General features: G+C 44.3%; 1 protein-coding gene across 1 annotated transcript; it reads right to left on the minus strand.

Annotated features, from left to right (window-relative positions):
* Positions 1–1,653: 1,653 nt before the first annotated feature.
* OLFML1 (olfactomedin like 1) lies at positions 1,654–23,413 on the minus strand. The gene is made up of 3 exons (XM_037522759.2): positions 23,244–23,413; positions 19,630–19,918; positions 1,654–3,831 (listed from the first exon to the last, which is right to left on the minus strand). The coding sequence occupies exons 1-3, from the start codon at positions 23,367–23,369 to the stop codon at positions 3,044–3,046; spliced, it is 1,203 nt and encodes a 400-aa protein (XP_037378656.1). The 5' UTR covers positions 23,370–23,413; the 3' UTR covers positions 1,654–3,043.
* Between the last annotated feature and the right edge of the window lie 991 nt (positions 23,414–24,404).

Consider the following 24,404-nt stretch of genomic DNA (forward strand, 5'->3'; position numbering starts at 1 on the left):
ATTCTGGAATGGGCCAGGGCTGAACCCTGGATGCCTAGTTCTGGGGACTCCCCCACCGTATAAGGCCTGAATCTCCTTTAGTTGTATTGCTAGGTTGCTGCCCCTTATGGGCCTCCAAGGACTGGTTGCCCAGTCCAGCTGGTTAAAATCCTTGTGGGCCTCAGGTAGCACCAACACCAGGGAGTCTGGCATAGTCCCCAACTCTGGCAGGAGTTACTATAGCCCTGGCCTCAGACTTTTTATACATGCCCACAGACAAATTCCACAAGGTACATCCTTTTTCAGATTACCCTGGTGGTCTGAAATTACCAGTGTGCGCATAGATTTTTTTACATGTGATCAGAACTTAAGCCACCTGGTAAATATGAGTCTCTGGTCACCACAGGAGGCAGGCCAGAAGCAGCTAAAGGCAAAGCCAGGAGAGGAAGGCTGAGGCCCACAAGACTTGTGTTACAACAGGACACCCTCCAGTTCCCTTTCACTTCCTTAAAATAGCAGCAGGGAAGCTTTAGTAGGCCCAGGCTGCCACGGTTCATATGAGTTCATGGGTGTTTCCAAATCCCACATGTTATTGCCTGAACAGACCCACTGCCTTGAATCCAAACCCCGGAAAATGCTAGTTTGTTCTTAGAACTATACAATTACTTTCTAAAAATTACTTCTAAAATAGTAAGATACCAGCTTTTAAGTTTATTGCCATTTTGGAACCACCCTGGGGGAGGAAGCTTTAAAAAATATTATCTAGGCCCCACCTCTAAAGGTTCCTTTTTAATGATCTGGGCTGTGACATAGCATTAGGATTTTTAAAACTCCTCATGTGATTCTCATGTGCAGTCAAGTACAAGAACCATTGATATAGGTTATAGGGGCTTCAATGTTCACTAAAACCCAAAGGAAGACTCCATAATTAAAAAAGAAAAAGTTCACCTGAAGGAAGCCTAAGAGAGTGTACAGGCATGCTGTTCTGCCCTGGTGTTCAGCAAACCAAGTGGCACATTACCAGAGGCTTCCTGGAGAAAATGCCTTACCCTAAAAGAGCAATGCTAGTGCAGGAATTTAAGGCACAAGCGTGGGTGTTACTGGCAGGTACACCCTGCAGAACTGTCAAATCAAAGCGTATCGCAGATGAAAGGCAGAAGGCACATGTCCTCTCCCTGGACCTCCAAAGGAACTATGTGTTCCTCAGGACTTGCATCCAATCCCATGCTGACTACCCCACTCTCCCCTCCTCTGGGAGGTAGTCCACATTCCAGATTCCTGTGTAATATGTCCCCTTACCCACAGAGTGGGCAATATCATCTTTGTTTATTCATACCTGCCTCATCCCACAATGGGCTGGAGCTCTCGGTACCACCCACTAGGTCTATGGGTGATTGTGCTGGATCTGTGGGGTAATTCCATTTTACTCAAATGCCATAGGGAGAGAAAGACTTCTCTTCACTGCCTCTGGGCTCAGCCTGGGCTTGGCAGTGTAGGAAAACAGCTGCAACACACCACGCCAACCCTCTCATGTGACCAACCTGGAAAGAGAGGTCTTGGCACATGACACCGACTGGCACGACCACCTGCACTTGTGACCCCAGCGAGGCTGAGGCTGATGAAGGTTTGGGAAAGATCCTGAAGAAGCCCCTCGGGAGAGGCACAGCTCTGGTGGCAGGGAGTTACTTGCCTGCTCTCTGGCTCCCATCCAGATTCCAGAATATTTACCAAAGGCCTCAGTATATTGGGACTGTCCACCGGCAGCACTCCCCAAAAGCTTTCAAGCTGTGGGCAGATAGGCAAATATGAGCAGGTGAGGTTTATTTGCTTGGTGTCAGTTTTATTGTATCAATATTTCAAGCAAGAAGAGAGAAATGAGGGGGGGTGGTAAGACAAGAGGACACTAGAGGTGGGGCTCTCACCCTTAGGCTGTTTTTCTGGAGGAAGCGACTTTTGCAAGGACTATACAAGGTCTTGTGCAGACAAGAAAACTGACTAAAAGGCAGGCCATTTAGGCTGAAATGGTGAACATATTGCTTGTCAAAGGTTGCAGGGACAGACATACATATGGGAGGCTTCCTTGGGACTAGCAGAATTTTCTAACTCTATTGTCCTTTTGTAACTATGAATGGCTTGCCTAAACTCACCTCATCTCCAATTATAAAAACTTTATAATTCATCTTGAATTATAAAGCAATTATAAAGACTTGTTCTACTATCTCACAGAGTGAGGTGAGAACTAATTGAGGTGACATAGATGCATACACTTTGTAACTAGACCGTGGTTTGCAAATGTTCATATTTTTGCTCTATTTTTACAGCTACCTAGCTGGTGAAAAGGGCAGGTAGGAAGGGCTAGGGAAATTCAAGATTAAACATCAATAAGAAATAGTACTAGTAAAAGTAGAATCAGGTAAAAGGGGTCAGTGGTGTGGTGAAGGGTAGAATTGGACTTTTAGTGGTGAAATTTCACTAATACCATGATAATACCAATACTACAATATCACTATTGTAGTATATACATTTGATTTAAAATGATGCACACTTGAAACTTATATAATGTTATAATATATGTTATTGAATAATTTTTTTATCAAACAATTTAAATTTTTAAAAATTAAAGAGAGAAGAAATAATACTTTAGTCAGGCAGTGAAAAACAGCACAATATCAACAGGAATTTGTGAAGGAGGGAAGAACTTGAGCAAAAGCCAGAGGAGAAAAAAGCCAGGAGGATTATGGGGGGCCCTACATTTCTAATTGCTGGGGCTAGGGGGCAGTTAGAGTCAATGTTAATAAAAGAAAAGGCTCAAAGTAAGCTGGATCAAGGCCTTGAGAGCCAGGAGGTTTGGGTGGGTGATGGAAGTTGTTAAAAATTTCTGAATGACAGATTCACATTTAAGCTGTTGGAAGATACCTAAAGCAGCAACATCTGAGAAAGGAAACAGATACATCCCCCTTCTGGACTCTATCCCTGGATGTGGTTAGTGACACAAAGGGGCTGTGGACTCCCTGTCCTGGAGAGCGGTAGCCAGGCCCAGGTTCTCCCTCCCGGCTGGAATGCATTATTCTAGAGGCTTCTTTCTCTTTGTCTGGAGTTTGTAAATGATCTGGTTTCCATCATTCCAGGCATAGAGCTGCTTATCTCGGGGGTTGTAATGGATCACAGAGTGACTTCTGGCCCGCCGGGGGAAGAACAACTTGGGCAGGTCCTCTTCATTGATAGTGCCCAGTGGGTCATAGACACAAGTGATGCGATGGGGGCCATGGCCACCAGTACTGTAGACCACGTAGAGAACTCCACACAAGAGGAAGGACGCCTCAGCATCCTGGCTTCTGCATGGAGTATGCCACGAGTGCTCCACTCCCAGAGTGCCAGGCTCAATCTTTGTGAGAACCAAGTGGCCAATACCTGGTCCCGAGTGGACGGCCCAGAGCCCATGCTCATCCACAGCCAGGTCGATGTAAATGAAAGGGGAGTGCTGGTAGACCGGAGCTCGCCCCGCCCCTCCTGGAAGCAGCAGTCGATCCTCCACAGTCCTCTTCTGCAGATTATATTTGATGATCTCATTAGGAGTCCCTTGCCTATGAAAAAATAGAAAACCTTTGTAGATCACCTGCCCTGTTCCCTGCCAGGAATGTGTTAGGATTAATTTTCGGGGGGCTGGTTTGCTGCTGTCCTCCATGAATGCCCGTATGTTTGCAAATTCCCAAACAGTGTTGTTTCTGGATCCAACTAAGAAATAAACCTTTGGAGAGTTGCCAATAACATCTTTCATCCAAGACCCATCCGTGTCTGTAGTCCTCTTCACTATTTTCAGGGACTTTATCTCCATCAGCATATTGTCACAGGCTGGCCAAACAGGAGAAAAAAAGGGAGATTACTTGATAAACATGATGTGTCTGCCTTTCTCACACATTGCTTCCTCACCCCCACCCCCTGTCAGCATTTAAAATAAAATTATCACACAGAGATATCCCTGATGAATTACCTTCCTATTATCTTTTATTTCTCCTTCATTCATATGAAGGAGAACTATTTCCTTAACTTGTAAAAATGTTCCTATATTAAAATACAATTCTCCGCAATTAGGGATGCTTTTCTAGTTAACTCTCTCTTTCCATCATTTTATATAGCTCAATTTTCCTACAGTAGCTTATAGTCTATCTATTCTACCTCTCATTTTTTCACTTCACCACAACTCCATAGAAATTACTCTTCAGAATATTACCAGGGTTGAGGCTTCCCTGATGACTCAAGGGGTTAAGTCGCAGCACTATGAAGCTATCTGCAGCCACCACAGCACAAGTTCGATCCCTGGCAGGGAGTTACCCACATGGAGCAGCAGACCTCTCCTGCTTTGCCTGCTGCTCCCCTCAGCAGTGTATTTCAGTAGATCCACCTGTTTTGCTCCCCACTCTGTCTCTGGTGAATCCTCTCACACTTTGCAACTCTGGCCTGTACCCCAGTTCTTGTATGCATAAATTAAAATGCATACATTTAAAAAAATGTTAGCAGGGTCTTTGCAATGAAAAGTCTGACCTTTTATGTCCATATCTTACTTGATCATCCTTGATCATGTCTGTGATATGACAGTATTGCTCAGTTCCTCCTTGGGATTTCTTTTCCCTTATCTTTGTGTCACCACTGTGTGTCCCTCCCACCAGTTTCTTCTGCTTGTGACAGAGACAGTATCTGTGTTCATCAAATACCATTTCCTTTCCTACTTCCCTAGTTACACATTTGCAACCGCCTTTGTAGTTAGGCTGCATCCATGGATCTGCGGTTTGTTGATGGGATGTAGACAGAAGTGATGTAAGCCACTGCCACCTCGGTCTTTAAATATGCTATCTCCTGGAGGACCTTAGAATCTTGGAATGCTCATGGAGACCATGTTAAAAAGATATATGGGCTAAGATGTCATTAGTTCCACTGGTCATTTTGGAAAATGGTTATAATTTTGAATTATGGCCTTGTTGTTGGGACTGCCCTGTTAGGCAATGCTGACTTCCCTAGAAGCCTGAGGAACCCCATGGGTTTCCCTCAAATCCTGCTAACGTCTGCCTTGTGGGTAGGAGAAAATGGTCTTAGTCCTCTCTCACTGACTGCTGGAGGTGGGGTGGTGGAATGAGAATCTGGTATATAACTTCTCTCTGAGGACAGAAAGAATCATTCCAAATCCTTTCACAGGCTTTGATATAAGAAACCGGATGTGCTAATGGGTTGTCAATTTCTTAACTATTCTGGTTCTTCAGGTCAAGGCAGGCCATCTGGAGTCAAAGAAAAAGACACGGGGTAATAGGAGTGAAACTGGACACAAGAAAGAGAGGTATACAGCCAGGGAAGGCCCAATCAACCATCATCCATCAATATCATAACTTCTCTTCTCTCCTCCAGCCTCCATCACACCTTCATTCTTGCATGGAGATCTTGCCTCTTATTTCACTAAGAAAACAGAACTATGAGAGAACTATGGCATCTCTTGTCTGGTTTATGCCATGGTGTCCTAGGCAGGGGTCACACATCCACTCTCAACGCCCACAGTCCATCTCTGCAGCAGTCGCAGGGAGCTTTTTAAGTGTAAGTTGAGTCACAGCACATGTCTAGCCAAAGCTCCCCAGTGGTTTCCTAGCAACTCACAGTCACATATAACTGGAAAGTAAAAACTCAAGCTTTATTCTGAGTTAGCTAGGAAGCTATTGGGGAGTTTGGGTCAGTCATTATAGCCTCATGGCTTCCTCCCTCACTTCCTTTGGGTCTATTTTCAAATGTTCCCCTGATCGTTAAGGCCTTTTATGACTACCCTATGAAAAACGGCAGCACTCTTTTCCAGCTCTCCATAAACCCTTTACACAGTTAATTGTTCTCCATAGTGCTTATTATCTTCTGACATGTTATGCATTCCCGTTTGTTTATTATTTGTCTGACTGCTCTCTATAGAACTTTAAATTCCATGAGGAAATGTGCTTTGACTTATGTTTCATTCACTGTTGTATGTCATGGCCCTAGAATAGCAATTGGCACATAGTAGGACAAAGTTGCTGAATAAATTAATTTTCCAACCACGAAATGTACAACCCATTGCACCAAATCCTCCCCTCCTGCTCCCTTTACCTTTGTACTGGATCTCATCCCCTTTAACCTACACAAAGATTTAGCACCTGAAATGATCCCCTCTCTACTGTCTCAATAGTTTCTCCCTCACTACTGGATCATTCCCTTCAGTAATCAAACAAACAGGCTGTAAGATCATATATCCTGAATAAACTTTCTAGAGTGGTCCCATTTCTCTATTCTACTTTATATTCTACTTGAAAGGAGAGTTTTCATACTTCCAATTATCCCCTAGGTCAAACTAATCAGCTTCAGTTCTCCACTAGTCTAAACTACCCATCTACACCAAATCAGTTTTTGTCAGGGTCATCACCAACTGCCATGATCCAAGGATCAGTTCCCAATCATCATCCTAATAAACTTCCTGGCAAAATTTAATTACTTGATTGCTACCTCCCCTTGAATCTTTCTTCTGGAACCCCCCACTTTCCTTTTGTGTATCCTCTCATCTTTGGAGACTTTTTCCCTTGGCATCTGCTGCTGGTCCCTGCTCATCTTCACCTCACACCTCTTCTCTATCCACAATGGCTTTCCAAGTCATCTCACTCACTTGGCTCTGCATTCATGTACATTCTAAATGATGACAAATTCCAAAGGTGTATATTCATTCCCTTCTGATGTCTACTCTGTCCCAAACTCATTTATCAGACTGCTGTTCAATGTCCCCAAGTGGATATCTTCAAACTTAACCTATTCAAAACAGATCTCTATTCCTACACTCTCTGTCTCCCTGCTGTCTCTGTTTTGGACAAGAGTCATCAGCCAAGTTTCTAACCTGGAAGTCATCCTTGCTTCCTCTCCTTCTATTCTCCCACTGCCAACAAGTTCTGATGGTGAAACTTACCTTGACATTAGGATTTTACACTTAAAATGCTCACATACCAAACTCTCCCTCTCTTCCTACCTACTAGTCCCTTATGCGCTGAGAGCCCCCATCTCTTGCCTAGACTCCATAGTAGTCTCCTAACTGAGCTCTGATTTTATTCTATTAATAGTTTACCTACAGAGAGCTAACAGGCGCAGCAGACCTCTCCTGTTTCACCCGCTGCTTCCCCACTCTGTCTCTGGTGAATCCTCTCACCCCCTGGCCTCTCACCCCTCTGGCCTGCACCCCAGATCTACGCAAAAATAAATAAAATCTTTTTAAAAAATAGTTTACCTACAGGATATTTTCTGCAAAGAAGTACCAGTCATCAGTTTAAAAGCATAAGTAATGTCGTTTACTAGCTAAACCCTTTCTCCTGTCACACTTGGAATAAAATCTTAACCCCTTGCCCATGCTAAGGGACTTGCATGATATGGCCAGAACTTGTCTCTGGGATTTTATCCTCTCCCCTCTTCCCCACACTCTCAGTGATGTGATTGCATTGGCTTTCTTGATATTCTAGGAGGTGCCAAGTTTATCCACCTCAGGGTTCTTGCATTTGCATTCCTTATGCCTGTGGTGTCTTTTTTTCTTGATTTTCCCCCAGGTCTGCACCTTCTTATCCTTTAAATTTCAGTTTCAATATCATCTCCTTAAGAGGCTTCCTGTGACTACTGTGTCTAAATATGTCTTTCCTCAATTATCCACTAGAGCATTTTTCTTATTTCCTTGAGATCATGTAACTTACTCTGTAATTATCATATGTGTTTTATCTGCTCCCTTATTGCCCTTCTCCCTCACTAGACTAACACTGTACAAAAGCAGGGCATCTGTTTCCATGTTTGTTATTGTTCCCTACTGCCTGACACAGAACTTTGTGGCATCACTAAATATCTGTTAAACTAATGAGGAAAATAGCTTCATTCAAGCAAATGTTTTTCTAGGGTCTAAACAGTGCTGCACATCCGGCGTTCTGACCACAGACCTTCCTTAAGTAATAATAAATTGCAAAGTACTTTAAACCTTTTAAGATACTTTCAAATCCATTATTTCATTTAAAAATCTGACACAAGTCCTCATCAAGGGAATATGTGGGGGCAGGAGTGATGGGTGGGGGGTGGGGGAGGCAACCATAACTGGGAAGAGTCGAGGCCTGAGAAGGCCAATCCTTTTTGGGGGGTTTGGTGAGTGGGTTCCTTGGGTCCCTTTGGGGATGATTTTGGCAGAGTCCCTATTCAGTGGCACAAGGCAATTTTATTAAGGAAAAAGATGTTTGCATAAACAGTCAAAGGCTAATTTTAAAGGGGCAAGTTTATTAGGAAAAAGAGATGCCTGCATAGACACAGGTGAGCTATCTTAGGATAAGGTCTGTACTTGGCCAGAGCAAGGGGTATCCTTATATATAGTGTTCTTTGAGAGACTTCATTCCTTTGTGGATTTTCATTGCCTTGGGGTTGCACTGGGATGGTTTTCTCTAATGACAGAGAATCCTTTCTGACCCCACCTCCGCTTCCTAGAAACTTCCATAGTAGGTTTAACCATTTGTTAACCATCCCTACTCCCACCTCTGGTTTTTGACCTTGTGAAAATTTCCAGGCTAAATTTTCCTACTATAAACTTTCACACTCAGTGGTCATGTCATCCATGGCAACTCCCAGATATCCACACTCTGTCCAGAGCCAGTTGAGAACCTTATGCATTCCAAGAGCAGCTAACAGAAGACCCCCACTGGGCTGAGCTTTGGGAGCTGTAGATGGTAAGTGGAAGAGGGAGGAGTGCCCTGCCGTTCCCAGGGCCCATCTCTGCCAGAGCCCAGTGTACTCATTTTCAGTTTCGCCAGATGAGTCTGTCTCATGAAAATGCTCTGCTCTCCCTGCATTCTATGGTGGTCACAGAGGATGAGTGAATATGGGATCATAGATATGTTTAATGGGGAAGAGGAGGGGCCCATGGGCTCTTAGAGAAGGTCATAAGTTGTTTTCCAATTGATGACCAAGCACAAGTGATGGAGGACAAGAATAGAAAGACTGGAAAGGAGGTGCCCCAAGTCGAGAACCTGACTCACAAGGAGGTGGAGGTAGAGGGAAGCAACATGACCATAAACCTAACCATAGAGGTCGTGACCCTTGGGCACCAGTGCCTTATCATGAAGCATAAGGCCCAAGCAGGATCAGACTGCTATAGGGAGTGGAGCACAGACCTGAGGGTAAAGATATAGAGATTGGGCCAACCCTGGAATCTCTGCTCCCACCCTCAGATCTCCGGTCCCATCCTGGTTTTGCATAGTTGTCCAAAATTGGAAAATCTAACAATCTGACCACTCGCAAAGATGAGCCCCTCACACCAAAAGAAGAGGATAAAAATCTCATGCTTCCTCCCCTAAGGGCAGCTCTTCCTGCCCACTTGTGTCTATGCAAGTGTCTTTCACTGTCCTATCCTTTTTCTAATAAACTTGCCTTTTGAAATCATTAACGTCTCTGCCTCATGGAGAAACTCGCCTGGGGAACTCGCTGTGTGCCGCTGAAACGGGAGCTCTGGTGACACCTTTCCCAGAGTGAACCCAGGGACCCGCAACTCTACAAAACACCATCACAAGGACTGGAGAAGTTAAGAAATGCCTGCGTATACATATAATATGCTTGTTGCTGTGATAGGTACTTTATTTACCATATTTAGTTCTTACAATAAGGCTAAGTGGTAGATATTTTAATTTCTATTTTCCAAATTAAAAAAAAAAAGACTTGTATAAGTTACTTGAATAAGTCATAATACAGCTGTGGGGGCCTCTGAGCTGAGTCTGAGGAGGAGGTAAGGTCAGCCAGGATACCTTGGCCAGGCACAGGAACATGGGGGATGGGGATATAATGGGGTGAGGAGTGGGTGAATGTAGGTGTGCCTGGAGAGGAACAGATGAGGGCAATGGCTATTCTGGCACCTCATCACAAATTGATGTGATATTTGCACTGACTAGGAAGTCCCCGCTTGCCCATCTTCCTGGGTGGAGTTAGTGGGCTTGCAGCCCAGCTACAGCGGGGCTATCTCAAGGAACAAAGCATATTACTTAGAGGAAAATGTTCATTTAAAATATAGCAGAAATTACACACTCTGCTTTTTCCTTCTATTCAAAGTTAGTTCTTGGAGAAATAATAAATAAGAGAGTTTTGCTAGATAGCTTTGATCAAGAAACCTAGTTCTATGAAAAAACAGAATTTCCACCATGGGCTTCCTTCCTTCTGCATCTCCTATCCCTCCCCTTTGTAGATGGAAGCTGGGGCTAGGAGTGGGGTGAACTGTTTCTATTTCTCTCTGTGTCTCCTGACAAGTCCTTTTAGCCATAGCTTTTCCAGCTATAAGGAGAGGAATTGAGGCTGGATCTTTTCCATAGTTTCTTCTAGATGTATAGTGTATCTTTACAAATTCCTCTTTTTTAGAATTTGGGGAGAATATACTGCCAGTGTTTGAGCTGAAGGATAAATGAAAATACTCTCTTGTGCGTCCCTTGAGAAGAGATAATTTGCAGGAGGAAAAGGTTGAGGAAGGATAGTAAATAAAATTATAAACTTTGAGTCAAGCCAAGATGCAAATTATTTAACAGAAACAATGGCATATGAGTTTCCAAGCAAACCAGTGGAGGGAAAAAAAACCTGTGATTTCTCCTTAGGCAGAATTTCAGGCAAGTAATTAGGATAGAATTTGGCCCAAGGCCTCACAGTGAATTCACACACAAATATTATTTATTGGAATCAGTTTAATACTTTTTTCTTATTTAATGGCAACACCCTCCACTGAGACTTGTCCTTCTATATGGGAGTGACTCAATCAGAGTGATGTTTTAAAAACATCAGAATGGATGTTGGAAGTGAATAAACTGGAGGCAGGGTGGGGAACTGGAACACCAAGAGACTGGTAGAAAATTTCTGTAAGTATAATCCAGATGAAAGAGTGATGGGCAAGGAAAACGAGTATGACATCAAGAGGGAGTTAGAAAAAGAAAGATGAAGTCTTAATAACTGAGTGTACTGCGGGACCTGTGTGATAAAACAGACTCAAGGATGGGGGTTGATAGAGTGCATGAGATAGCAGCAGAGAAGGAAGAGCAGGTTTGTTTGGGAAGAAGAGTGATAGATTCATTAAAAAGAAGAGCATTCCTGAGTGTGCTGAGCAATCGTGAGTATTTTGATTGCCTCTTAAAATATTGTTCTAGAACTTGACTTTTCAAACTGAATTATACTCACGTGAATAAACATTTGTCAATACCTATCAAGGGACAAATACAGTGTTAGACTTTGCTATGACTAGGCCACTCCATGCAAGAGTGACCCCTCGCAAAGAGAAGAAGACTCTATCAGGGCAGTCTCTGCACAGGCTTGGGGCAGCACTCCCACTGCCCACCTGTGCAGGTGCCTTTTTTCACCAACTCTCTCCCTCTGCAGGGCAGCAGCCTCCTGCCTCCTGCCTGCCTGTGACCTGCACCATGCGGGGACTTCTCTTCACTGACCTCCCTCAGCAGAGGCAGCTCCCCTCAAAGCTGCCCGCCTGCAACCATGCAGGCCTCTCTCAGCAAACCTGTCTTTTTCAGGGCAGCTCTTCCTGCCCACTTGTGTCTATGCAGGTTTCCTTTATTCTCCAGTCCCTTTCCCTAATGAACCTGTTCTTTAAATATAAGTAACATCCCTGTCTCATGGAGAAACTCACCTGGGGAACTTGCCGTGTGTCACTGAAACGGGAGCTCTGGTGACACCTTTCCCAGAGTGAACCCAAGGACCCCACATTTCTACAAAACTACAACACTTGTATAAGAGTGTGATAGCTATAGAAAGGGAAGGTTCCGGGTTCCCTGCCCCACCCAAGGAAGTATGGATTTGAGCAGCAAGTTGAAGCTGGAAAAACCTCAGGAAAGGCTGGAAGGGAGAAGGAGGAAGACTAGAAAAAAGAAAGAAGAAGAAATGGAGAGATGGAGAAATTAGAAGACTGGAGGAGGCACATGAAGCAGAGAGACAAGTGAAGAAGCTTCTTGGCCTTGGACCTGTATGAGGGACTTAGGGGACATGGGAAAAGAGACTTGAAAGAGACAGAGATGTGGGTGAGAAACCCGTGGGGAGCTGACAATGGCCACCTTTATCTTGACGGGTATTTTGAGTTTGCTCTTTTCCTTCCAGATTTTCCTGACCCCTTCTGACCCTTTCCTCTGGTTGACCCAGCCAGAAGTTGCCTTAGACTTGTGGTAAGCTTTCAGACCTCAGTGGTGAGTCCTCCTGGAGGTAGCAGGAATGGGAGAGAAGATGGGGCTGCATGAAATACTCCCAGCCAGTTTCTTTATCTGAAAAGAAGTCAGAATAGTATTGTAACAGGGTGGTCCCCAGGAAAGGGGGAGGTTCCAGGTTTCCTGCCCCACCCAAAAAGGAGAGTGGAGCTGAGCAGGGAGAGAAGAAGCTGTAGAGGAGACTGAGGAAGGAAGGAAGCAGGATGGAGCCAGAGGAGACCTGGAGGAGACACATAGAGAGAGAGACATGTGAAGAAACTGCGCTTGCCTTTTGGTCGTGGACTGGGTGACACAGATGTGGGTGAAAGACCCGTGGGGAGGTGACGATAGCAACTTTTATCTGGATTTTGCTCTTTTCCTTCCAGACTTGTCTGTTTCTGATCCTTTTCTGTGGGTCCCCACGGGAAGATGCTTTAGACTTGTGGCAGGCTTTGGGGCCTTGCTCTGGGCCAATCCTGCTTGGGTGGACTTTTACCCACGAGGGGACGGGTAACTTTGGGTGCTTGATTTAGAAACTAGATCCTTTGCCTTTCCTGTATTGTTTCCTAATTGTATTAAAGTTCCTTCCCATTAAAGTCTCATATGTTTTGTGTTGATGTGGCAGATGGCAGAACCCATTTAGAGTAGACAGGTTTGTGGGGCCTGGGGTGCCTTTCTACTTGCCCTGTAACAGATTCTACCTAGCAGGGCAGTCCTGGTCATTGGATAAAATAACAGTGCAATCTTTGCTTTTGAATAAAATATTCAAGGTCAGAAAATACTGATATTTCTTTGTTACAGGCACAGTGATAGACTTGAGGAACACAGCTAGAATAACTCAGGGTGCATGAAATATATTTTATGTCCTCAGAGTAAAAGGCAAGGCAAAGCCTAGAGCAGCAGGTGAATGGGAGGGCAGCAGTGGCACAAGAGGGAAGCTGAGAAGTGCTCAAAGATACTTCGCTGGTCTGTAAACCACTTTTATTTTTTTTTAAAGATTTATTTATTTATGCATGTAAGAACTGGGGTATAGACCAGAGGTACAGGGGGATGAGAGGATTTACCAGAGACAGAGCGGGGAACAGAACAGGCGGGTTGACTGAAATACACTGCTGAGGGGAGCAGTGGGTGAGACCGGAGAGGTCTGCTGCGCCATGTGGGTCACCTCCCTGGCAGGGGATCAAACTTCTGCTGCAGTGACTGCCGTTAGCTTCATGGTGCTGACACTTAACCTCTTGTGCCACCAGGCAGGCCCCTGTAAACCACTTTTACAATAAAAGTAAATACAATATTCATGATTTTGATCTAACAAGCAGGTATTGCTTTCATAGAGAATGTTATTTTATGGAGAATAACAAAGCAAATTATCAAAAGAAAAGCTAGATGGGCTATAAATGGCTTTCTTTTTGCTATTTTATGGAGTTTGCATGAACCTGTGGATTACAGTTGACTCACTCTAGCAAGATAACTCTGGGGCAATTCAGGATCAAGTCCTGGAATAGGGAGCGGCCAACACCAGGAAGATGGATTAGGAGGCTCTTGCAAAAATCTTGACTGGAGATGAGGTGACGGCAGTAAGATAGAAAGAATGAATGTGAGACCATCAGAAGGAAGAACCTCCTAGATATGGTGACCTGTCAGATGAGGGCCAAAGGGATGCTTCTGAGATTTCTAGTTCAAAAAACTGGAATTCTGGAAATGAGAGAATAAGGAATGCAGAGGAGGTTTGTTTAAAAAATAAATGAGGGCAGGGAACTTAAAATCAAGGGAGTGGGCAAAGAAAATCCATGTTTCTTGGCCAGGTTTGAAAGAATGATCTAAACCCATCTGTTTGTGAGTAGAAATCAAATAGTGACCAAGAGCTTTCAAGTATGTCCTATGAGAAGATCAGAAACAGCTTAGCGTCTGTGGGCAGGCATCTAGTCCCAGAAATCTGGGCTCCTACCTAGAGTGATTCTGTGGCAACGTTGGGGATGCCCCTGGCTCTAGTCTCTCCCTTGTGTGCACACTCAATGCCCCCTACTGCCGGCCCTCTCTGAGGGCCGTCACAGCCTGATGACTTTCCTATAATCTCTGAGCCCTGGCATTCCTGGCTCATCTGTCTTAAGCAGAATGGCAGAGTGGGCGAGGTTCGAGTGTGTAGAATCAGCTGCCTTGGCTTGAATCTTGCTCTGGGTCTTGCACAAATTGCTTGACTTCTCAGTGCCTTGATTTTCTCATCTCTAAAATGGAGGGTGACTATAATTCCTATCTCACTGGGCTGTGAAAACTGGATGATAGTATCTAACAAGATATAGAAAATGCTTAAAGATTACCTGGCACATAATAAACGCAAAGAAATACTGCTATTCACATTATTTTCATTCTCTGCACCTTGAACGTGTGAACTAGCTTATCATGAAGCAACTGAGCTGGGGCCTGGTTCTTCTACCTCTGCTGCCCAGCTTCTTCCACCTGAGATCTAGGCAACACTGAGCCTCATCATGTGCTCCACGTGCTACTCACTTACTTGAAGTGCCTTTTATTCTAGTCTCCATTTAATTAGTGCTTTTCCAACGTTAAACCTCTACTAGAGTTACTTTCCAGATTCCAGAGGTCCCCTGCCATCTCCATGGCAACCCTGACTTACTGCCGCCTGCTGCTGTGCTTCTGTGACACCCTCCAGCACAGTCGCTGCTGGGCTCTTACTCTGGGCTTGTTTCAATACTTCCTCACTTGACCATAAGCTTTTTGAAGACAAGGATGTTATCCATCCAATGTGCCATCTCTAATGGCCAGCACACTGCCGACATATATCTGGGATTCAGTTAGACACTTGTTAAAGGAATGAACAATGAATGGATTACAAGAAAATGAATGGAGGGTCACCCCACTGCGGCCATGAGCTATCAGTTCTCACAACGCCAGGATCTCCTGTTGGTCTCCGTTGTGTGGGAACTGGAGATCTCGTAGACTGCAGTCTCCCCAGATAAACAAGCAAAAGCAGTGCTGCATGCATGGGCCTTTCTGGAGCCAGCATCTGGCCTAAGGGGCTCTCCAGGGAACAGCACAGGAAAAGCTGTACACATACCTCTGGTGTTGCTGGCACCACAAATGCAGCAACTTTTGGTGCATGTGAGTGTGTATGCTCAAGTGCACCTGCACCATAGACTAATCCTTTCCTTTGTGTTAAATAATCTACAAATTAGAGTCACATATCTCTGATTATTTTGTTCTGCTCATCACAAACTAGTGGACCTTGGGAATTGGCACACAGATATGTCTTATTTGGCTTCCAGTGGATTTTCACTTTGCTTTTTTTTTTTTTTTTTTGCTTTGTTTTTAATAACTTTGAATATGAGGCAGGCACATTGACACCTGAATGGATCCCAAAGGCATTTAAATTTGCAGCAACAGACTTTCTTCTTTGAAACATGATCTAACAAAAGATGTGAGCTATTTAATTCAGCAGGGAGAGGGTTACTTAGGATAACATTCCTGCACCCTTGCAACAAAAGAAACTGGACTAAAACAGAAAATCAAATCAAATCTGCTATAATGACTTCTTTTCACTGCCTTCAGACTTTTTCTTTGCAAGCTCTTTTTAAGTTAAAAAGAGGTTAATACTCTTGTCCACAAAAGATTGGAGCCTGCTGATTCTGCCAAAGACTGTTAACTGGATAAATTCTCAATCTGAATATCTAAGGGAAGGTTGCTTTGCCATAAGCCATCAAGTGCAAAGCAAAAATTCCTTTTTACTAATAAAAGTTATAGAACAAAAGACTTGGGATGATTTTCAAACTTAAGTCAGATACTACTCAAGTAACTTTCACTCACTTCATTTTAAATTTTTTGTATATGTGTGTGTTAATATCCTGAAAATTTTCCCTAGTCCCCAAACAACCCTGGGATTGTGTCCCTCACATGAATATCATTTGGGAGTCATCTCTAAATAAAGGTTGAAGGCCTCCCTGGTGGCGCAGCGGGTTGAGCACCGTGCTGTGAAGCTATCTGCAACCTCCACAGCGCCGGTTTGATTCCTGGCTGGCCAGGGAGAATCCCACATGGCGCGGCAGACCTCTCCTGTCTCGCCCGCTGCTCCCCTCAGCAGTGCTTTCAGTTCGTCTGCCTGTTCTGCTCCCTGCTCTGTCTCTGGTGAATCCTCTCACCCTCCCTCAACTCTGGTCTGTACCTCAGCTCTTGTATAAATAAAAATAAATCTTAAAAATAAACAAATAAAGGTTGAAGTCTTGAGAACCGTTCTGTAAGAAATGGTGTAATTATAGAACAACTCTATCCTACTAATTATCTTCAGTATTTGGCCCTTTATTGTTGCCCAAGAAATATCCCTAGAATAAATAAAAACTATTTGAACTGATGTTAGAATTACTTGGAGGTCTCCTAAGACACAGGCTGAATTTTCCAAGGAAGTTGCATCATCTTCTCCCTACAGGTTTTCAAAAAAAAACCTCTACTACAGAGTATATGTATGAATAAAATCCTGTGATGTGCCCTCTGGCGACCCCTGCCTCACTCATATACTCAACATGTCTGTCCATGCAAAGCTTCAGACTTGAGACTTAAGGACTTAGTGTTGAGAGCCTTCAGGTAGAGGTTGAAGAAAAGAAGGTCAGCATCTGCAGAGGATGGTGGTACAGGCAATCAGCCACACCAGCTGGGCCAACCAGACTAGTGCACTCAGGTAGGCAGAGTTATGCAATAGCCCTCAAGAGTCCCACCCTTGGTCTCATTCCCTGCATAATGCCCTCCTGCAAGGGCCGGGCCCATGAACACGATAGGAAAGCACCTTTCAGGGGACATAAGGCAAAGATGAAAGGATTCTGCAGTTATCATTAAGGTCCCAAATCAGTTAATTTTGTTAAAGCTGTGATAATGTTACCCAGCATTAGAAAACTAATACAGGCAGAGTTACTAACAGAAATGGCCCACAAGTGGGGCAGGTGTACAGTAGGTAAAATACAAAGCACACATGGTAGGGGAATAAATGGACATGCCAAAGTCGATCTTAAGACAGAGAACTTCTGAAAATTATAGGTCAGGGAGCACTAATCACATGGTTGTGATAGTTTACAGGTTTGTCTTTCCTTAAACTAAGCTCTGAGGGACTTTTGCCATCAGTATTTCTTCTAGAGACATTTCAGCCTCCTCCAGGGGAGGCCTATGAATACAGAAATGAGGGTGTCAGTGTGTTCATGGTCTAGTTGAAGAATCGAAAGCACACAGACGTGTGTGATCAAGAGCACTGATGTTCACGGGAGGACTGAGTGAGGTGCTCTAGGAATACAGTGGAACAACTGCCCAGTGGGGGAATTCACGGAGAATCCACGGTAGTTTTGAATCATAAGAGGGGGTAGAAAAACATTAGAATACACTTAGGTATATTTTCATATTGTAACTGCATATGGAGAAATTAAGGGCGGAGTAAAAGAGAGTGGAGATGACTTTGGGCCACTTTGTGAAGACTCTTCCCCATATAAAAAGCTAAGAGATTTGAGTTGACTTTTTGACACCGATAATTGGCAAATGACCAAAAAAAAAAAATTACAAAAAGGGGTAGTATGATCTAGTTTATGTTGAGGGAAGCAAACAGATCAGAGAAGATAAGACCCTCCCCACCTTTCCCCTACATATCTCCCTTTGCTCCTTTTCAGAGGATGGTTCATCTCAAGGCCATGTTGAGACCAAAAAGCATCACTTATTTGACCAAGTTGATCAGCTGCATCACACTATAGATAAGGCACCTTCCTCCTTGTCTGCTGACTAAGAGATAACATGTCCTCTTTTCTATCCAAGCCTAATAACCCCTCTCCCTGGTGAATGGTCCCCCAATCCATTCATTCATTTGCTCACTTGGCTATTTACTAAAAAATATTTATTGAACATAGACACTATTCTAGGCATGAAGAATACAGCATTGAATATGCCATGCAGGATCCAGGTTCTCATGATCCAGGGGAGGCAGAAAATAAGCTGTGACCAAATGAATGAACCAGGAACTGAGTAATATGTGCTCTGACAAAAATAGTAATGAGTGTTGCAAAATTCCTCTCAAGCTTCTTATCTCAACATGTTTCCTACCAACCACCAATAATAAGCCAAAAACCTGGAGAAGTATCCTAAATTCATCCTTCTCACTCACTTTTCACTTTTATTATCAGCCACCAAGTCATACCGACTCCAACTTTTAATGGCTCTCAGCACCATCTTCTCTCTTATCTCGCTGGCGCAATACACACACCATCACCCATTTCCCAGACGACACAGTACTCCCGTGGGTGTGTTCTCTGTCTAGGTTTGTCCTCTTCATGTCATGCCCCTCCTTAAAATGATTCACTGGTTCTTGATAGCTTCTCCAGTTAAATTTAATGCCCTTATTTTAGCATTGCAAGGTTTTACATTATATGGGTCCTGCTGAATTCTTCACCTTGTCTCTACACTCACCTGCCCCCACAGCTTTTACTCACTCCATGTCCACATTACGTATCCTAGCGACACTGACATGATATATCCACCCTAAAAGTGCTCTCTGCTCATTCTTCTTTAACTTCTTTGTCTACAATGCAGATCTAGTGTCATCTCTTTGGAAGACCCTTCTATCCTTTGAGTTCTTTTAATAAGGATTACTTTGAAAAGATAGGTGAAACCTTGGGCACAATGATGACCCTCAGGTTGTGCCTTAGTTCCCTGGTGGAGCTGCTTGCTCGTATTTGGGCATAATTACCATATAAATAAAGTTACTCCTACTTGCAATGAAACCAATGCAGAATACCAACTCTGAGCTGGGGGACTTATCTCCCTCATTGTTTTAATAAGATGGACTCATGCCTGGAAATTTCCCTTCTCATTTATGTTTTTGCTGGTGATATTTGTTATTATAGTTTGAGTTCCTAACCATTATTCTTAATGGCCTGGAAGTGATTCTGATGGATTACAAGAATGGCAACAAAGCCCCTGGATATCAACATCCTGACAGTACATATGATAGTAACTCACAGCAGTGCCTGGCCCTGAGGGGTGCTTGTTGCCATTTCCAATTTCAGACTATTGCCTGGCACATCTGCAACTGCTCCCTGCTCCTCCCACGCAGGGCGTCTCTACCACCCCATGGCTTTCCCTGGGAGGCTCTGGGACCACACAACTCAATCAACCAAGATCTCTCAGGAGAAGCCCTTCCTGGGCTGACCCCTGACACCAAAGCCCTGACTTTCTATGGGGTCTTTAGGATATCCCTGTGAAAGTCAAAGCTGCTTTCTGAGACTGGAACTTCCTTCCAACACCTGCGCCCTACTGAGGAGTCTCTTCCAGCACATGTACACATGGATCCAGTTCTGACCCTTACTCCATCCTTCATCAGCCCCTACCGGTGCTGAGTCTGTGTCTGTGAGTGTGAAGGTCTCTGAGGGGGTAATAAAAGATGCAGTTCTCTTACTTGCATTCAGCAGAGTCCTGATCTTTTTATCTTCTTCAGCTTCTTGGGCCAGCTTTTCTGCCAGTGTCTTGTCTTCTGATTCTATGCACACGTCAGCTTCGCGCAGGTACTCCAGGTAGTCGATCTCCCTCTGGGCGCGTTCCACTCTCAGCGCCAGCTGGTTCACCGCACTCTTATACTCGCTCGTGTAGGTCTGACATCTTCCCAGCAATACCGATATGTTTTTTGAGAACTCTCGGAAATCTTGCACATACGCCCTCGTGGCTCGCGTACATTTTTCCAGTCCTTGCTTCAGTCAGAAAATAAATCCCCAAATTCCTATTAGCTATTTAAACTACTCAAATAATACAAGTAACTATCAGTCATAGAAAAATACTTTTGAACTACAAAAAAATCAAAAGGGGGATTAAAAATCACCCAGAATTCCCTAACTCCAAGTACTATTGATACTTGACTGTATCCACTCTTACAAGTTCTTAAATGTTTGCATTTAGTCCTAAATTTATAAATATATATTTAAAATGTGATTTTACTATGCATATGTTTCATAACATATTTTTGACTTGCTGGTATATTGTGAACAGATTTCAATACCAATTAATATGTATCTATACCATAATTGTAATGATTTAGAATTGCATCAAATTGAAAATACATTATTTATTCCACTAACCTCTGATGGATATTTTTTACTATTCAGTTTTTTACTATTCAAACAGTGAAGAAAAATCTTTGTATTTACATTGTAATGTAAATACATTTGTATTTCTCTAGTTATTTTCTTAAATTACCAGAAGGGAATTCCATCCCCAGAGACTGGCACGGGCCCAGCACATAGTAGGACTAGTTAAACACTTACCGAATGAGAGAATAAATGAATGAAGAATGGAAACAGGATTGCTGGGTCAAAGAGCAGGTATAATGGGCCTGCCTGGTGGCGCAAGGGGTTAAGCACAGCACTGTGAAGCTGTCTGCAGCCTCTGCAGTTCCAGTTCGATCCCTGGCCAGCCAGGGAGCTACCCACATGGCGCAGCAGACCTCTCCTGTCTTGCCCACTGCTCCCCTCAGCAGTGTATTTCAGTCAGTCTGCCTGTTTTGTTTCCCGCCCTGTCTCTGGTGAATCCTCCCATTCCACCCTCCCCCTCCGCCCTCCACTCCCCACTCCCCGCACCTCTGGCCCACATCCCAGCTCTTGTATGCATAAATAAATAAAATAAATCCAAAAAAAAATCAGAAACTAACCTTAGTCATACTAAGTCACCTAAGTTATATCCATTAGTGTTCAAGAATGAGTTCTCGGGCCTCCCTGGTGGCTCAAGGGGTTAAGACGCAACCTATGAAGCTGTCCACAGCCACTGCAGCACGAGTTTGATCCCCGGTCAGGGAGCTACCCACATGGAGCAGCAGACCTCTCCTGACTTGCCCGCTGGTCCCCTCAGCAGTGTACTTCAGTCAATCCTCCTGTTCTGGTGAATCCACTCACCCCCCCCCACATCTCTGGCCTGTACCCCAGTTTTTGTATGCATAAATAAATAAATCTTTTTTTTTTTTAAAGAGTAGGTATACCTAAGGTTCATTTTGCAGTTTACCAAAATGCACTCCACAATAATTTATACTCCAAACAGCAGTATGCAAGGCTTAAGTGTGTTTGCTTTGAAGGGAAAGAGAGGAAGAGGTAGAGCAGCGGAGGGGGAGAGGAGAGTGGGAGTGAGAGTAGAACAAAGACAACTTTGTTAAGTGTCTGCCGCGGGCCAACAGTGGCTGCCACCTGGGACTTGGCTTCCTCAACCTGGGCGGGGAACCTATGCAGATCATATCCTCATCTTTTTCAAATCCACATTCATAGCTAACAAAGTATTATTCTGTATTTTATACTTTTTTTGTCTGAAAACTCTTAAGTCATTGAGAAAAACATGCAGGGATTTGGCTGGTGCTAATCCCAGGGCAAGGTGGTGCCAAATGCAGAGGGCCCGAATTTGAGCATAATTCTGGCACCTTTAGAGAGGTGATACTGGGGAGGGGTGTCTGAGGAGAGAGCAAGGGAAGAAGCAGCAAGAGGCTACTAGCCTGGGGGCATTGCAGCCACTGCCTCCAGGCCTTAGTTTGTTGGTTAAACATTGAGAAAGGAGTCCAGCCTGCTCAGTGGAATTATTTTACTCTATCACAAAATGAGCAAATAATGTGGACTAAAAGAGTTTATAGGAAAATATAGGAAATAAATATTGGATATGCGTGTCTTTGAAAGAAGATGAGTAATTTATCAAAAAAAATTTTTTTTAAGATTTATTTATTTATTTATTTATTTATTTATTTATTTATTTATTTATACAAGCACTGGGTACAGTCAGAAGCACGGGAGGGTGAGAGAATTCACCAGAGCCAGAGCGGGGAGCAGAGCAGGCAGAAGGACCGAAGTACACTGCTGAGGGGAGCAGCGGGCGGCAGGAGAGGTCTGTGCGCCATGTGGGACCCTCCTCTGGTGGCCGGGAAGCAGCCGGGGATCGAACCAGCGCTGCAGAGGCTGCGGGCAGCTTCTCAACCCAGCGCTCAACCGCTGCACCACCGGGGAGACCCTAATTTATCAAAATTTAACTTGTGTAAAAACAAAGCAATTAAGTATAAAATAGCCAATATCAAAGCCAGGGATGTATCCAAGGTGGGGGAGGGGGGAAGCCAAAGGAGGGGGAGTATGGGGGTGTGTCACATTTGTCCTGGAAGCCTATCTATGCTGCAAAAATGTTGAGTTTTGCATTTTTTAATGAGATGGTAGCTGCAGCATATGGAAAAGAAGGCCCTAACACTTTCTCTAGAAATCTGCTATTTCTAAATCCAGTCCAGTTTGGCAAGTGCTAAGACAGCTAATTAGTACAATACTATGAAAAGAAAATCTGAAATCCATTATCACCCCAATATAGTAATATATAGAAAACATGTCCAATTTTTAAAAATTTCTTATTTAAAAAATTGAACTATTAAATAATAGTTTGGACATTTACCACCATGCCAAGTGATGTTCTGAGTATGGATTAATTTATTAAATATTGGGGCCTCCCTGGTGGCATAAGGGGTTAAGCACCACACTATGAAGCCATCTGCAGCCTCTGCAGCACGAGTTCAATCCCCCGCCAGCCAGGAAGCAACCCACATGGCTAAGCAGTCTCGCCCACTGCTCCCCTCAGCAGTATATTTCAGTCAGTCTGCCTGTTCTGTTCCCCACTCTGTCTCTGGTGAATCCTCTCATCCCCTTACCCCTGCATCTCTGACCTGTACCCCAGCTCTTGTATGCATAAATAAATAAATCTTTAAATTTTTTTTTAAAAATCATTAAATCTTCAGAATAACTGTGGGAGATAAATTCTATTTGCATCCTGATTTTACAGGTGGGAAGAGCACCAAGTCCAAGCAGAGTGAGGCCCTGCTAGGGGTCTGCAGTGTGGACTCTGGAGTTGGTGCTCTAAGCCTTTAGACTGAAAAATTTCAAGTGTTCCTTTAGCAATGTAATTGTCATTTACAATCTGGGAGAACTGCATCCCAGGAGGGTGGGAAAGGTGAGTAGGATAAGGTGACTTCATGGGGAGGCCTGTTCCCGGGACCAGGGGAGCAGATGCACCTACCTCCAAGACTTGAAAACGCTGGTAGATGTAGTGCACCATGGCGGGGTCCTGGGTGCCCATGGGCGAGGGCAGAAAGGCTGCGAGGAACAGAGCCAGGAGAGCAGAAGCTCCCTGGAAGGCCCTCATCGTCCTGCACGCCACCCTTCTGCTGTGCTTCTCGAAGAAGACTCAAGGGCTCAGGTGGTGGTCTCCTGCTTTCTAGCTGCTGCTGTGGCAAATCCTTTAAAAACAGCCTGAGAGCAAAGCTTGCTTGTTATTCCACCAGATGCCTGACCTCACTTTGCAAGCTGGTGATCAAGTCCAGCTGTTGGCAAGCTGGTCCCCGGAGGCCTTGCAGGCCCACTGTGGGTAGAGAGCTCCCTGGTCCAGCCTCTGTTGACATCACCCTTGACACTCACTGACCCTTCCAGGCTAGTGGCTGCAGCTGTTTCCAGGTCTGGCGGGGTGTGAGTTGGGGTAGGGGCGAGGAGGGCTTCTCCCCTCTCCTCAGCTCTTTGTGTTTTACTTTTACTTTCCTCCTCCCTACTGGACTCTACAGGCCAATCACAGGCCTGACCCAACACAAGCCACCCCCAGCTTTTCAAACTTGGAATCTCAGTTTAGTTACTGGAAAAAAATTCCCAGGATCCTTTTCCCAGAAGTCTTGTCAGGAGACCCCACCCCTCCTCCAGACTCTCTTTTGCATTCCTGCAGCTCTTAAAGACACAGCAAGGAAAGATGAACATTCTGCTCTAGTGTGGTCTCTGAACAGCGATTTCGAGGGGTTGATTGCTCCTTGGGGAGAGAGGGCCAGAGCCCTGGCCACCTGGGCTGAGAGTTGGAAAATCTGAGGATCCAGCTCAGACTGGGCGCAACTGTAGTCACTGATGAACACAATATTGCTTCCAGAGTCAAACTATCAGGAAGTGAGCTCCTTTGTAAGGAAGCCCTTGAGTTCTCAGTCCCTAGTGGCAGAATTCCCTTCCCCTGTGACTGCAGGCCACAGTAACACAAGGGACACAATCCTGCAGGCCCCAGTCCAGTTGAAAATAAATCCTGTTCTTAGAGTTAGATGGTGAAATGCTCCACTTTTTCCAATTGGCAGCACAGACCTTTGCTTATCTCAACCTTTCCTTCCACAGTGGGGCCAGGATACATGCGCTCCTTTTTCAATTGCCTGCA

Source organism: Talpa occidentalis, unplaced genomic scaffold (genome assembly GCF_014898055.3).
Source record: "Talpa occidentalis isolate TD23 unplaced genomic scaffold, MPIMG_talOcc4v2.1 talOcc4.3, whole genome shotgun sequence".
In the NCBI taxonomy this organism is placed as follows: domain Eukaryota; kingdom Metazoa; phylum Chordata; class Mammalia; order Eulipotyphla; family Talpidae; genus Talpa; species Talpa occidentalis.

Excerpts from the sequence above, each read along its gene's own strand:
- OLFML1 (XM_037522759.2), bottom strand. The coding sequence starts at position 23,369 with ATGAGGGCCTTCCAGGGAGCTTCTGCTCTCCTGGCTCTGTTCCTCGCA. Across the intron at positions 19,919-23,243 it reads AGCGTTTTCAAGTCTTGGAG|CAAGGACTGGAAAAATGTAC; the intron begins GTAGGTGCATCT and ends TTCTGACTGAAG. Across the intron at positions 3,832-19,629 it reads CAGGACTCTGCTGAATGCAA|CCTGTGACAATATGCTGATG; the intron begins GTAAGAGAACTG and ends CTGTTTGGCCAG.